The 15,356-nt window shown below is 44.5% G+C and overlaps 2 protein-coding genes across 3 annotated transcripts; one reads left to right on the top strand and one right to left on the bottom strand.

Moving 5' to 3' along the window:
- The first annotated feature begins 583 nt into the window (after positions 1-583).
- Positions 584-5,887, top strand: LOC311114955 (S-geranylgeranyl-glutathione receptor P2RY8-like). Of its 2 annotated transcripts, XM_084190175.1 has the most exons (3): positions 584-671; positions 4,282-4,622; positions 4,861-5,887. In XM_084190175.1, exons 2-3 carry the CDS (start codon positions 4,374-4,376, stop codon positions 5,662-5,664), a joined length of 1,053 nt encoding a protein of 350 aa, XP_084046301.1. In that variant the 5' UTR covers positions 584-671; positions 4,282-4,373; the 3' UTR covers positions 5,665-5,887. The 2 variants fall into 2 exon arrangements, with proteins under 2 accessions (XP_084046301.1, XP_084046302.1); XM_084190176.1 differs by lacking the exon at positions 584-671 and having other exon boundaries at positions 4,194-4,622.
- A 2,637-nt stretch (positions 5,888-8,524) lies between these two features.
- On the bottom strand, positions 8,525-14,763 carry LOC311114952 (protein FAM171B-like; the record flags this gene model as incomplete). The annotated part of the gene is made up of 8 exons (XM_084190172.1): positions 8,525-9,869; positions 10,156-10,279; positions 10,455-10,571; positions 11,026-11,196; positions 11,641-11,799; positions 11,952-12,044; positions 13,066-13,299; positions 14,547-14,763. 8 exons carry the CDS (start codon positions 14,761-14,763, stop codon positions 8,525-8,527), a joined length of 2,460 nt encoding a protein of 819 aa, XP_084046298.1.
- Between the last annotated feature and the right edge of the window lie 593 nt (positions 14,764-15,356).

Below are 15,356 nucleotides of genomic sequence, written 5' to 3'. Positions count from 1 at the left end.
TGTGGGGGGTGCTGAGGAGTATTTATGTCTGTAATAAAGCCCTTTTGTGGGGAAAAACTCATTCTGATTGGCTGTGCTTGGCTCCCCAGTGGGTTGACCTGGCTGCCAAGTGGGTGGGCCTATGCCCTCCCAGGCCCACCCATAGCTGCACCCCTGCCCAGTCATGTGAAACCCATAGATTAGGGCCTAATGAATGTATTTCAAGTGACTGATTTTCTTATATGAACTGTAACTCAGTAAAATCTTTGAAATTGTTGCATGTTGCGTTTATATTTTTGTTCAGGATATATTTTGTATAAAACAGTACTAGCTTGGTGATATGAGAGGAAACTCATATTGCATAATATTAAGATGTGTATTTAATTTCAGAGCAGGGAGTAGATGGTAGGTGGTTTCCTGTCTGTCTCCACCAACTGTACAGTGTTCAGCCACAGTATTTTCCTTTGCAGTGACACAGATAGCGCCTTTTCACCACACGTGGCAACAGCATGTACACTACAGGCACATGTTCAGTTCCTTAGTGGTGGGGGAGAGAGGGAGATAGAGACTATGTCATTGGGCAAGACACAGAACAAATAGCGTTCTCTCATTTTTACCACATTTCCTGTGTGTTATTGCTGATTGCACACTTGAATGTAGCAGCACTGACAGTGAGCATCACGTGCATAAAGGTAAGTCACCAACAATACATTTCATTAATCAATTAATATTTTACAAATCAATGTTCTTCCATGGAGATGTTAGCTGTAAGTGGTATTCTTAATTATTGGCCACAGTTTTATTTCTATAGTTGTTAAATCACTAACACTGGCTAGGTTTCCATCCGATTGGCGACAGAGTTTCATGCGAATATTCTAAAATCCGCATAAAAACAAAATGCACAATGACGTAGTGCACATACAAATACAATTTGCGGTTAAATTCCCATGTACCGAATAAAAATACAAGTTAAATGGGTTTCCATTACATTTTTGACTCTGGTGGGTTTCTCACAAATAAAATGTGCCTTATATAGCTGTGCCTGCTCTGGTATTGGCATGTGTAAGTCGCTCTGGATAAGAGCGTCTGCTAAATGACTAAAATGTAAATGTAATATGCGCTCTAGCCAACAGCAAGCAGGGCGCAGATAGCGCCTTTGGCTAGAGCACACGTATAGCCTACGGGGGGCCAGTATGAAAAATGTATGCACTCACTAATTGTAAATCGCTCTGGATAAGAGCGTCTGCTAAATTACTAAAATGGCAAATGGTAAGATTATTATGGACAAAATATCAAGATTATTTTTATTTGTCAAACGGCAGAAAGGATCTTGTTCAAATCACTTTTTTTATAAGTGGATTATGATGATTTTGTCTATATGCAGGCCTCAGCAAGTACCTGAAAATCTCTGAACACAGTGTAGTCATGGTGCTTTAAGATTTACTACAAACGCTAGATCACTCATCCACCACTGTGATTTGTATGTCATGGTGCAATGGACCTCTCTCTCCACCAGGAGACTAATGCGCTGGTACACTTTTGTGTACAAAGCATTGATAGGACAACTCCCTTTGTATCTCTGTTCCTTACTGACCAGATCAGTCACTCAATACAGTCTTCGTTCACAGTCGCTGCTGTCCTTGTCTGTTCCTAAGGCAGATAGGGAAACAATATTTTCCCCATAATGCCCCTTCATCCTGGAACATGCTTCAAAATATATTAAAGTTAGTGTTAGTAATAATAATAATATAATATGCCATTTAGCAGACGCTTTTATCCAAAGCGACTTACAGTCATGCGTGCATACATTTTTTGTTTTGTGTATGGGTGGACCCGGGGATCGAACCCACTACCTTGGCGTTACAAGCGCCGTGCTCTACCAGCTGAGCTACAGTGTCCTTGCCTCTTTTTAAGACTAAGATCGACGACACTGTTTTTGAAAGCTGCAGTTGTTTCTAATCTTCAAATGTATCTGGAACTTGTGACACTTTGTCTTTTGTGCGTATTTTGTATTTTGTTTGTAATATTTTATGTACACGCTTCAATTTCCCTGTTTTGTCTTCTTGCCAGGTCGCCCTCGCAAAATAGTTTTTTTTTTTTTTTACCTCAATGGGTCTTACCTGGTTAAATAAAGGTTAAAAAATAAATAAATAATCATGTCACCAGAATAAGACCGATATTTATTGGAAATGAGCATCAAGCTCATCACCTTGCACTTTCAACACCTTGTGAAGTTCATGATAATTTATTTCATCTGTAGCGTAATAAACGGCACGCTTTCCGACGAGTCGTAGTGGGAGGACCACACAACACGTCATCGCGTGACTCCCAAGTATTCTAAAATCTGATGGTTATTACATCAATATTTGCCCATTAAAGCGTTTCCACCGAAATTTCTCGTCTCGCATCAATAATTTTACCTACACAAAAAGACCCCACCTTGTGTAGTATATTTTGTTTTGTTGACATTGGGAAGTTTAAATTGTTCTGTTTCCATCAGGCCTGCCATTAGATTTTTTTATCCTACATGTACTTTACTGTCATAGAAAGGTTGGATGGAAACCTGGTTAGGAACCACGTTTCCATGCACAGTTTTTATGCTAAAGTCATACCCTATAAAAAAATAATAATCATGACAGCTGTGATGGAAACAGGTAGTTTTGGTACAATTTTATAAATGTAGACAGATAATTTGTGCCTTTGACATGGTGGGATCTTTTTGTGTCTGTAAAATGTATATGCGAGAAATGGTAATGGGATGCCTTTATGCGCAAATATTGATATAATATCAAAGTAAACTTGGAGTTTATGGTGTGGTGTGTGCTCCTCCCACTATGACTCCGGAAACCATGTGGTTTATTAGGCTACAGATGAAATAAATTATGAACTTCACAGGGTGATGAAAGTGCATGGTGATGCTCCTCTCCAATAAATATCAAGGGTCTTATTCTGGTGACATGATGATCAATGCTTGACTGTCGTTTGACAAAGAAAAATATTCTCGCTCATATCGATAATAATCTGATCATGTAGACTAGCCTACCTGCACAGCATACCCACAGTGAGCTGTTGGCTAGAGTGCACATGCCAAGACCAGAGTAGGCACGTTTGCTATTTAATGCAACAGTTTTTGTGATAAAACTGTCTGTAGTGTTGAAAATGTGATGGAAACATATTGAACTGTAGATTTTTATTCAGTACATGAAAACATAAGCGAAAAAATACATTCTGTGTGCACTGTCATCATGCGCTGACTTTTATCTGCCAACATGTCCCTTTGGTGGAAACACACCACTGGTGGGAAAATATAGTATGAAAATCTGTTGCCAATTGGATGGAAACCTAGCTATTGAAATCAGAGTGGAAAATCAGAGTGAGGTATCATCTCAATGACCGCATACATAGCCTGGGACATTTTTATAACAATTCATGAGCATATGCAGCGTAAATGGTGCAGCGTAAATGGTGCAGCGTAAATGGATGCAGCGTAAATGGTGCAATGAAATGCTTATCAGCAAGCTTCCTCTACAGTAAAAAAAATAGTGCTAAAAAGTAAAATACTAGATCTGGGCGCTCCAACCCTGTTACTGGAGAGCTACCGTCTTGTATGGTTTCACTCCAACCCTGTTACTGGAGAGCTACCCTCCTGTAGGTTTTCATTCCAACCCTGTCCCTGGAGAGCTACCGTCTTGTAGGTTTTCATTCCAACCCTGTTCCTGGAGAGCTACCCTCCTGTAGGTTTTCATTCCAACCCTGTTCCTGGAGACCTACCGTCTTGTAGGTTTTCACTTCAATCCTGTTACTGGAGAGCTACCATCTTGTAGGTTTTCATTCCAACCCTGTTCCTGGAGAGCTACCGTCTTGTAGGCCCTGGACCGAGTTTGGGAAACCCTGTACTAGAGCAATAGGTCAATAGCACGTAGAAGGCATGAATTAGTAATAAAGTACTAACTTCACCTCAAGCTGCATTTCCTGTACCAATTTGTATTTCCACACACACAGATAATAGGCATGATGGAAAGTCCCATGTGAGCATTACAATAACTTTCCCCCTTAAACGGAACATCAGGGGCTTTAGTAACGTTAGTATAGTGTGAGGCAATTGTGAGAGAGGAACACATTGTTCCTCTTTCACATGGTTGAAGTAGCATGGAGCCACACTGTTTCTGCATTCAACAACACTACTATCTTGTTGCCTAACCAATATTTTTAACTTTCTCTAACAGGGTGTGGTTTTGGTGTATTCAAATGAAATGTATAACATTCTCTTTCTCTCTCTTTTCTTCCCTTCTTCATTCTCAGTAATGCTTGTCCCCCAGGCTAAGTGACAGGACCAGTCACCCTGGTCAACTCCCCTTGTTGCTGTGGTTAAGTTACTGTTGTGGTCAGTCACGATGAACACCTCCTCAGTAGCGGTGGCCACAGGGGTCAGCAACGCCACCCTGGAGATGCTGGTCAGTCCTGTGATGACCGTGGCTGTGCCTATTATTTACCTCTCTGTGTTTGTGTGCAGTACCCCCTGCAACCTGCTGTCTCTGGTGGCGCTGCTGAACATCCACTACAAACGCCACACTCCTACATCTGTGCTTGCCATCAACCTGTCGCTGGCAGACCTGCTCTACAGCGCCTTCCTGCCCCTACAGGTGAGTCACTGCCACTACAGGTAACACAGTGCAGTGATAGGTGCCAAGCACAAGGCTGTCTCTGACACTCTGGCACCGTTTACAACTAATCTGCGCTGTCATTGCTGTCACATACCACTAAGTTTCTCCAGAAACTTTTCCTATCTAGTTGGACATAGCTAATATTTGATGACCACTAAGCCCATCTCTCTCTCTCTCTCTCTCTCTCTCTCTCTCTCGCTCTCTCTCTCTCTCCCAGGTGTTGTACCACCTGTGGGGTAATGACTGGCCGTGGGGCGCTGCTCTCTGTGGCCTCACCACCACAGCCCTCCACTGCAACCTGCACTGCTCCGTCCTCACCACCTGTGCCATCGCGCTCGAGCGCTACTGCGGTGTCGTACACCCGCTCCGCACCAAACACTGGCGCACCGCCCGGCGAGCCGCCATTGCCTGCGTCCTCATCTGGGCGTTTGTTCTGATTACTCAGACGCCCTTGCTCAGGCGTGACCTCACCCTCCGGGTCGTCGAGCTAGACATCACGACCTGCTTCGACGTGCTTCCGCGTGCACTGTTCTCTCACCAATCAGTATCCTATCTCTACTTTCTAGTGATTCTGCTGATGTTCTATGTGTTGCCGTTAGCCGTCCTGGTCAGCTGTTACGTTGCCGTGGCGAGAGGCCTGCACAGGTCATTGCCGACAGCAGCTGAAAGCAGTGGCGATAAGAGGGAAGTGTTGTCAAGGCGACGGGCTCAGACCACAGTTGCCTTGGCAACTCTGTGCTTTGTGGTGTGTTACCTACCAACCATCACCCTTCATGGCCTGCACCTAATCTACCACTCCCAGGGCAAGAGTCTGTACAAGTACTATAAACTAGTGCTAAGCATCAACAGCCTCAACTGCTGCTTTGACCCGTTTGTGTACTACTTTGCGTCGAGGGAGTTCCGGCGGGCTCTGAGGAGGGCGCTGGGGCGGTGTGTCCCACTGGGAGAGGGGGAGGAGGTTGGGAACTCTGAGCTGGTGTCCATGACTGGGGAGCTTAGGGCATCTATAGGCCATAGTTGATCACTAGATGGTCATGCTAGAATGGACAAAGTTTGCAGATGCCATAGCAAATGACCCAAACTGTAAATACAACACTTAAAAAATTAGATTTGGTTATTTTATGGATAGACCCTGTGCGGTCATCATTATAAAGCTGTTTATGCAATTGTTGTCAATGCAAATTTTTATAGTTATTCTAACTTCATTCCGTTGACATTTTTAAATGAATAAATGTTGAAATGCATCATCTTGGTATCAAGTGAGTTTATTACTGAGGCATTGATAAGTGCACAAAAAGGCCGACTAATAACACTACTGTAATATACTGACGTAATCAAACACAAGAAATGCCTGTTTCAAAAGCCTGAATGCCAGTTAAGGTTAAATGAGTACAGACAGTAGAAATACACTACATTACATTTAAATAAATACAAGGAAATACATTCAGTGAAGGCCACTTTGAAAAGAATGGGCCAGTGGGGTCTGTTTTGTCTCGGATAAATATTATGTCATACTATACTTTATACAATTCTCCAACGGTTCAAACAGCTTGTTTTTCATAACCTTCATCGGTGGCGACAACAACAACAACAACAACAAGTTCATTCATTTTAAGCTTCATAAATCGTCACTGCAATCATCAGGTGTATAACTTGCGTTGCTACATTTAGAATTAAGGTACAAGTTGCTACGTCGTCAAGCTTTTTATACTCCAGATCACATTTGAACCTATTCATCTCACCTAAGCTAACATACAATAATGTAATAGACCTCCAAAGTAAAGCACGTACACGAAAGCTTGGGTTTATGAATTGTGATGATGGCTGAAAAAAGCTTCTCTTTCTTCTTCACACTGAGAAGCATTCTCTCAAAACATTTTTCTTTGCAGTTGCTGAGAAAGGATAGGACAACTGTGTGCACACTTCAACATAAAATACACTTTCGCACATACTACATCATATGCTTGAGTATGTACATACAGTGCCTTGCAAAATTATTCATCCCCCTTGGTGTTTTTCCTATTTTGTTGCATTACAACCTGTAATTTAAATAGATTTTTATTTGGATTTCATGTAATGGACATACACAAAATAGTACAAATTGGTGAAATGAAATGAAAAAAATAACTTGTTTCAAAAAATTCGAAGAAATAAATAACGGAAAAGTGGTGCGTGCATATGTATTCACCCCCTTTGCTATGAAGGCCCTAAATAAGATCTGGTGCAACCAATTACACCTTCAGAAGTCACATAATTAGTTAGATTGCACACAGGTGGACTTTATTTAAGTGTCACATGATCTCAGTATATACACACCTGTTCTGTTGTCTTATCTCTTGTTTGTTTCACAAGAAAAAATATTTTGCATCTTCGAAGTGGTAGGCATGTTGTGTAAATCAAATGATACAAACCCCCCAAAAATCCATTTTAATTCCAGGTTGTAAGGCAACAAAACAGGAAAAATGCCAAGGGGGGTGAATACTTTCGCAAGCCACTGTACCAAATAAAGCTATTCATGTACAGTATTTATCTTCATACACACTGAAGGTGTGTCACACCATGAGGAAGACTAAATATGGCCAAAATATGAATGATGTTTCAAATTTAGCAGCAGGACGACTGATATTGCTGGTGAGATCATTTTCAGGAGGAGATTGTGTGCTTCACCAAATGTATCAGTCAATCACAGTAATATAGTTTATATGTTCATTTGAAATACCACCTCGCTTTTTACAATAAAAAAAACAACATAAATTTAAGTGTCTTTCATTTATTTGAGTGTTTTATGTTATGCTTAATAAGTTCTCATTGCAGCGGGTTCTAACCAATCAAATTGTATTTTATGTATCGTATCACAAACAAGGCAAATTAAAGTGTTCTGTGCTTTTTAGACTGAACAATGAAAGCTTAAACTGGCGCCTCCCCACACTCCATCTGTATGTAAGAACAGCAATGTTTTGTGTAAGATCTGCTTGTGGAACAGGAATCACTCAACATCAACAGTAACTATTTGAAGAAGAATACGTTAAAGTAATAAATGACTGGATTAATATCCCTCAGACCCAATGTCCCTAAGAAGAGGCATCATTTCCAATGTCTTCACACTACAATTAAAATACACATACTTTCCTCTTTAATACACAAAATGTAACTTTTGACCTTTCATGCATTCTCAAAGAAATCCGGTCTTTTCCCCTTAATAGAGGTGTAACAATGACCTCTAAAAGGGACAGCTGTGAATCAGTGTCTAGTTTATAAAGAGAGCGATAGACAGATGGCTGGGTACAGCCAGTCTTAAACACTGTGAGCAGAGCAGGCAATGGTGTTAATATTGATTTCCTTTAAAGGCAGGCAATCACGGTGGGTAAGTGTTAGTGTTCTGTACAGGAGGACTGTATCACTGTCTGTCTCTGCTGTCAGATCTCATCAGCTCAGCCCAATACAGCCCTCTATCCTTTCTAATTACCCTTCATTATCTCTCTATACAGTATCACTAAACATTCCTCAATGCAGGCAGCGTAAAGAATGCAGCCATATTACTTCTGTATAGCACTAGCATCAATCTAACTATTCCTTTTAGAACGACTGGCGCAAACACATCCATCAAACCACAGAAAACGCTTTGACATCGCCTTATATTGTCTCAGCCGTCCGTCAATGTACGACCCCTATAGGAAAATAATAAACAATAGACTCAATCCCTTCTTGACAAATTCAACGTTTCTGTAACCGTCGCAGCCAATTCAGGAAAAAGCACTGACCATGCAACTGGACTTGAAAAAAGCCCATTAACTACTGAATGCCAATAATGTCAATACACTTCCAGAATTGACTGGTAATGAAATAAGTCCCACCTCAGTCCATCTCTGGTGAGCAGTACCTTAGCTCCGTTTGACCAGAGGCCTCTCTTCTCTGACATGGTGCCTGGCGCTTCTCTTCTCGGCCCTCCCCTTCTCCCTCACCTTCCTCAGCCTGCGTGGGGGCGGTGTCCCCCTCGACTCACTGTCCTCCTGCGCACTGGACGTGTCCATCCCGTCCCGCTCCTCCGGGATATTGGGAATGGCCCCGCTGCTCCCGTCCAGAATGTTCCTCAGGTAGGGGTCTTCAGGGGTGCAGGTGGCGGTGGTGCCACTCTCACTGCTGCTCAAGTCCTGCTCCTCGCTGTAGCGCCCTCTGCTGTGGTGGGGGAACGAGCCCCGGATGGATGGCCTCTCTCGCTCCGCCTCCCTCACACTCTGCTGGGGCTCGTTCATGTCCACGCCAGAGTCCAGGCTGGTGTCGTTGCTGCTGGGGGGCCGTGGGTGGCGGCCCTGGAGCTCTATGATGGAGTGGCGGACCGAGGCGGCTGGTTTCCCATCCAGGGAGACGAACCAGGCCCTGGGGTGAGGCGACGAGGCCTTGCCTCGGGTCAGCTCCAGGAGAGTACGCTCTGATATCCCCTGGAGTTCACCGGGGCCCCCCACCCCACCGCCGAAGGCCCTCATTCCAGCTGCTTCGTTCAGGGTACCGGGGACGGACACCGAGGACTCCAGGAGGCTGCTGTAGCGGCCCCACACCCCAGGGTTAGAGGATGGGCCCTGGGGAGGGTTCTCCAGGGCCTGGGGCTGGTCCTGGCCGCCCTGCTGGGGGTTGGCTCCCTGGGCGTGGTGGGGGTTCTTAGGGAGGGTCTGGTTGTAGCTGTCCTGACCGCCCTGCTCAGAGTGGGAGTGGGGGTCATAGGCTCCTCCGTTGCGGGGGAAGGTGGCTGACTTGCAGCCTGATCCTTGCTGCTCCCCACCCTGGCTGCTGAAGAGCTCCGGGGCCTGGAGGATGGCCACAGGCTGGTTGTAGAGGTGGAGCAGCTGAGCACCTCCACCCAGGTGAGCTCTATTCTGGTCCTCTCTGGACCTCTCCCTCAGCCGGGCCACCTCCTCACTGTTGACGTAGTGGTGTGATGCCTGGGGACCCTTGTTCCCGCTCCCCACATTTTCATACAGGAGGGCAGCAGACCCACGCCCGGGGTCTTCCACATAGATGTTGTAGTTGGCTTTGTTGTGCCTGGGGGTGGAGGAGGGGTCACACTGGACGCTGCGCGAGGCCAGGCCGTGGGCTCTGTCTCCGGGGTGGAAGGACATCATGGCATGGCCCTCCTCCATGTGGGTGGAGGTGGTCTGGTCCTTCTTCAGAACAGACAGCTTAGAGAACCGTGCTCTTCTCCTCCTCGGCTCACGAGAGGAACCTGGACCTCTGCAGATGACAGACAACACAGCAGGTTGATTGAGAAGCAGAGAAGGTAGTCATTACAGAATGGGTCTTTTTGGGGATCTTTGTGATGTGTACGTTTAACCTCATATAATCAGCATTTGTGTCAACAATTAGTAGAACAATCATGGCCCCTCAAATGTTTTAAATTGTATAACTTACTGTAAATATTTTGTACAACCCCCTTTGCCCCACACGCCCCCATCTGTGCCATTTTCAGCTGCAGTTGCCACACGACCAGTAACGTTAGTTAATTAGATTGGTCTCTTACCCACAGCGACACAGCAGCACAGCCAGAAAGCCCAAGACTATAACCAGAGTCCCCCCCAGTATTCCTATGAGCAGGTAGGTGTGGTAGGAGAGGAATTCCATTGAGCTGGCATGGCCCATGTAACCTAGAAAGGTACAGACAGAGATGTGTTGATCATATTATGTTGATTAAGGTCAATATGTTCTCCAGTATAGTAAGACATGTTTGAAGATAATACTGAGAGTGAGACTCCATCATTTAGTTAATTTGTAACATTCAATTCATGACAACTTCATTTTGGACCGTTACAATCTTTATACCATTGGAGGAGGGTACGGGTGCAGCGATCCAGTAACCTAGGTGAGAAGCCATGTAGGTCCAGACCAGACGATCTTCAACCATCTTCACTATCCCCAGACCCTGGTTCTCCCAAGCACCTGGAGGACAAAACATTGTGAGGAAAATGTATGAAGAAACAACTTGGAAGACGCAGGCAGATACTTCCAGTTCCACAAAGTAAGTGAACACAGGAAGTATTTTGTAAACAAAGACTATGAACAAGTCGCTATGGTAGGTCGAGTTCCAGGCCTAGTCCTTCTGTTGCGCTAATAGCTATATTCGTAAAGAACAGGAAGGCCTGCACATTGTTTATTCTCCCAATTCACCTCTTTATTGACAACGTTTCGATCCGAACAGGATCTTCATCTTCGTTTTGACCAGGAGAAGATCCAGTTCGGATCGAAACGTTGTCAACAAAGAGGTGAATTGGGAGCATAAACAGTGTGCAGGCTTCCTGTTCTTTAAAAGTATTCTTTATTAACCCAGCACCTACTGTATGTTTTTAAGGATGTGCGTATGACCACAAACTTTTCTAATAGCTATATTCCCCACCTGTCTTGGTGTTGAAGGCCCAGGCAGGGAGGGTGTCGGAGGGTCTCAGGTTGGTGGTATATGCCAGGGGCAGGGAGATCTGGATGGGGCCTTTCACCTGGACCTCCTGACCACCAGAGTACAGCAGAGTACTGACCGCTGCCATCGCCCGCAACTCAACACTCCTGAACACTGAACACACATACAACAGTGGAGGCTGCTGAGGGGAGGACGGCTCATAATAATGTCTGGAAGGGAGCAAATGGAATGGCATCAAACACATGAAAACCATGTGTTTGATGTATTTGATACCATTCCACTTATTCCGCTCCAGTAATTACCACAAACCCGTCCTCCCCAATTAAGGTGCCACCAACCTCCTGTGACATACAAACACACGGGAGAGAATTACAACATGTCCAACGTTCAAAAATACGCAGGCTCTACAAACACTACAAAGTTAAAGAGAAATAGTTTTCAGCAAATTAATAGTTTTCCGAGGGCTACTTCAGCTCAGAATCTTGAAGTATTCCTCAATCTTGGAAGTGTTCAATGCTTACTTTCATGTATCAATACCACCTCTCATTCCCATTAGTTGTTGCACTGCACTCCTTGTATTCGATTTGCTGAGCCCACCTGACTTGTTGTGAATGATGCCTGGGGTGCAGTTGACACAGTCCTTGCCTAGGTGGCGCTGCGGCACGGTCAGGTAGGCCATCACTGTGGTGGTGTTACTGCCGTCTGAGAGCATCAGGTGACTCTTGGGGAACTGAACGCTGGGCTGGTAGGAGATGTCTGAAATAATATGAAGAAAAATACAAGATGGAGTTCATTCCCTCTACCAAAGCACTTTTGCCACAGCAGACTAAAATTGTGTAAAGAGTAAGATGTTGTATCACATTTAGGGTTACGTTCAAGTGACACAGTTTCCAGATGCGTGCACTTACCAGGTAACTTCCCAGTGATGAGCACAGAGTCGTCAAACAGCCAGATGTTGCCTTGTTTTTGAGGGAGCAGCGATAGGGTCACAGAGGAGAATACTGTAACACACATGAGGTCAGGTCAGGTAACATTCCAGTCAGGAATCCCTCGACCCTATTGAGATGCACCCATCAAAATGGTACCTTTGTAGTGTCATGTTCCTGTACTTGTACAAAGCCACCAGTAGATGGCGACATTGAATCAGACTTTTTATGGTCCTGCGTATTAGATTAGAGAGAAGGGAGGTGGCCCTCTGCATTTGATGATGCAGAGCATAGCTTGTACCGCCAGTCAGTTTTTTCTTTGGCCCTCTCTCTTTATCTTTCTCTGTTCTCTCTCTCTTTATCTTTCTCTGTTCTCTCTCTTTCTTTCTCTCCTTTTCTCTGCCTTATTCGAGAGAGAGAGAGACAGACAGAGCGAGACAGACAGAGAGAGAGAGAGAGACAGAGAGAGAGAGAGAGAGAGAGAGAGAGAGAGAGAGAGAGAGAGAGAGAGAGAGAGAGAGAGAGAGAGAGAGAGAGAGAGAGAGAGAGAGAGAGAGAGAGAGAGAGAGAGAGAGAGAAAGAGAGAGAGAGCAGCAGTCTCCTCTTACTAAATACAGCATGTCAAAATGGTGGTCAGTGTCCCCTTAACATCTTATTCAATACAGCTGCAATTAGCTGACACTAGATATGGCAGGGCATTATGGTGTTACATTTCAGCACAAAACACTTGCCTCAGACTCGCTGGCTACACGTGCTATACATAGTGCATCCTGCTTCTGAGAGTAAGAAATCAATAAAATGAATGTAGTGTACAGTATTAAATTGTGCTTTGCTTCAACAATTATACAACGCAAAAACAAACACTGATGCTAATATGCTATGTGACACAGTAGTTGAACACCTTATTTTTGCTCATTGTGCCAAATCAATGCTTTAAAGGAAATGAAACAAACAGCTGTATCATTTAGTAATTTGGGTGAACTATCCCAGTTTAAACTCTATAGAATTTAGCCACACCCGACACCCAAAGGTCAGTTGGTTGGGTACCTCTCAGGGACTCCTCCAGATGGGACCAGACTATCACGGTGCTACTCACTGGGTCTCTTGGTGGTTCTCCAGGGCAGCGGGGTGAGGACGTATCCCTCCATGCTAGCTACGATGGTCAGGCTGAGGCCCAGGCTGTAAGGGACCCTGAGCTGCACCTCTCCCCTCTCCCCAGTCAGGGCCTGGCTACTCAGGGTGTGGTTGACAAACACCTCCACCTGGGCCCCGCCCAGGGGCCGCCGGGTCACCTGGTCCTTCACTAGGACCCTCAGGGCAAAGGGCGGCTCTGGGGAGACACAGGAAACAGGAAGTGAGACGCAGGAAGTGAGGCGGTTGTACATTGCAATGACATATTAAACCTTTATTTGTATGGCTGATTTTCTACACTACAATCGCAGAATACCATGTATGTTCATAGAATGTACCAGTGCAGAACACAACCTTTCTGGTGGAACATATCATTTAGAAAGCCACATACAAAGAGACCAGACTACACTAAAAGACCAAGGAGTTGTATTTAAAGGTGTTTTCGAAGGTTTATCTAAAGGTGTATGCCGGTGTATGGCTTTGTGAATGCAGGGATCCCATTAAAACAGTCTCTCCTCAGATTCAGTGGCAGCTCTATGAATTTTCTCAGTAACCTTTAACTGCACATGAAAAAGTGATGAGAGCTGAAACTGTGAGAGGTGTTGTGCGGTGCCAGACGACGTTCTTTCCCCACCAACACACACACACTGATGCTATAGGCCCTATTTAGCATACAAGGCTGCCTTGACAAAACTGCTTCACAACTGCCACAATGAGCAAATGTGGCCTATTTATAGGCTACAATCTGTTTACTAATCTGATCATAGTTACTCATGAGAATAACTCAAACTAATATGATGAGGCTGAGTCAATTAAATAAAGGACTTCTGAAGCAAGGCAATGGTGAAAAAGATATGGTGTGAGCATGCTGTACTAAAGGATTAAAACCCTGATCATTACAAGCACCGTTTCACACTGGCCATACTGATAATCCCCTAATCTCGAAAACCTTCAAATGAAATCATAACACTTAATCCGATTAGCTGCCAGGGGAATCTGTAGAAGGGGACAGAATATTAGATTGCAGTGACAGTCATACATCTTAGACAGATACTTTATATTGAATGTGTAAGCTACTCTTCAATATGTGAAGACAAAGTTGTTAAAACCGGTGTGCATAGGTTTACTGATAACGGTCCAATCATTGTGTACATTATGTTTTAGAACATCATTGTATTTCTGCGGGGCATTTTTATATGTTATTGTTGTAGGGCTGTAGCCTATGTTGAGTGGGGTAAATACACAAAATACAAAATGTTATAATCATCATCCTATATCGTCCTATATGCTATCATCAATGATAAATTATTATCTGTTATGTTCCGTTATCATGCCCAAGTTTTTATTCTCTCCACATTGAACATTTTCTCCCCACCATTTTTAACATGCTGGCCAGGCCCTCAAATCCGCAGCCCAACCCAAATATACCGCAAACATGTCCTGTACCTGGTATTAGGGCAGACGGTTTCTGAACCTGATAAAGGGCCGTCTGGCCGGTGATGGATCCGTCTGGGACAGTGGCGATGGCATTGTCCTCGGCGGCTAGCAGCGCGGGTAGGCCGGTGGCGGTGGCGACACCACCCTCCGCCGCCGCCCTCACGACACCATCCCCGCAGGAGATCACAACCAGCAAGAAAAGCAGGTACAGGCGGTCCGCAGGCATGGCGAGAGGGAGCCGCGAACCAAAGACATAACTGCGCGAAATGAGACGGAGGAGGAGGAATGGAGGCCTAGTCTCGCCACTTTCTTTGTCATGGAAACCTCATGGTCGAACGGAGGCAGGTAACCTACGTATGCACAGAAAGCAGGCAGGCTGGTGGTGTATACGCGCTGGTGCTGATGCTGTGTTTTCGGGGCGTACAACAACAGAGACGGGAGATGGTGCTGTTACATCATAGATAAAGCTCTACAATGCCCTCTGTCGGAAATGTCTTCTTGTACATAAACAAAAGGATGGTAGCCTACACATTTTATCAATTAATGCCAATTAAAGCCACACTCTAACAGATGTGTACAATCAAATAGTGTGCAAAGAGTGGAACAATTAAATAGAGCAAATACATCCCATTACATTTTCACATGGAAATACCAGAATATTTATATTTAATGTCTCCGTTGCTCATGGAATGACTTTCCATGACTGCAACGTTACTTTTTTAATTGTTTTATTTGAAGCTATAGCTTACCTACATTGTATACAACGTTATTTTATGAGGAAAAACATATCCCTAAACAATAGTAATAGCATTCATTTTC

The sequence above is a fragment of the Coregonus lavaretus genome (assembly GCF_964263955.1).
Source record: "Coregonus lavaretus genome assembly, contig: HAP1_SCAFFOLD_4365, whole genome shotgun sequence".
NCBI lineage: Eukaryota > Metazoa > Chordata > Actinopteri > Salmoniformes > Salmonidae > Coregonus > Coregonus lavaretus.
Note: the sequence above shows the minus strand (reverse complement) of the source record. Positions and strands in the feature narration are given on the sequence as shown.

Excerpts from the sequence above, each read along its gene's own strand:
- LOC311114955 (XM_084190175.1), top strand. The coding sequence starts at position 4,374 with ATGAACACCTCCTCAGTAGCGGTGGCCACAGGGGTCAGCAACGCCACC. Across the intron at positions 4,623-4,860 it reads GCGCCTTCCTGCCCCTACAG|GTGTTGTACCACCTGTGGGG; the intron begins GTGAGTCACTGC and ends TCTCTCTCCCAG.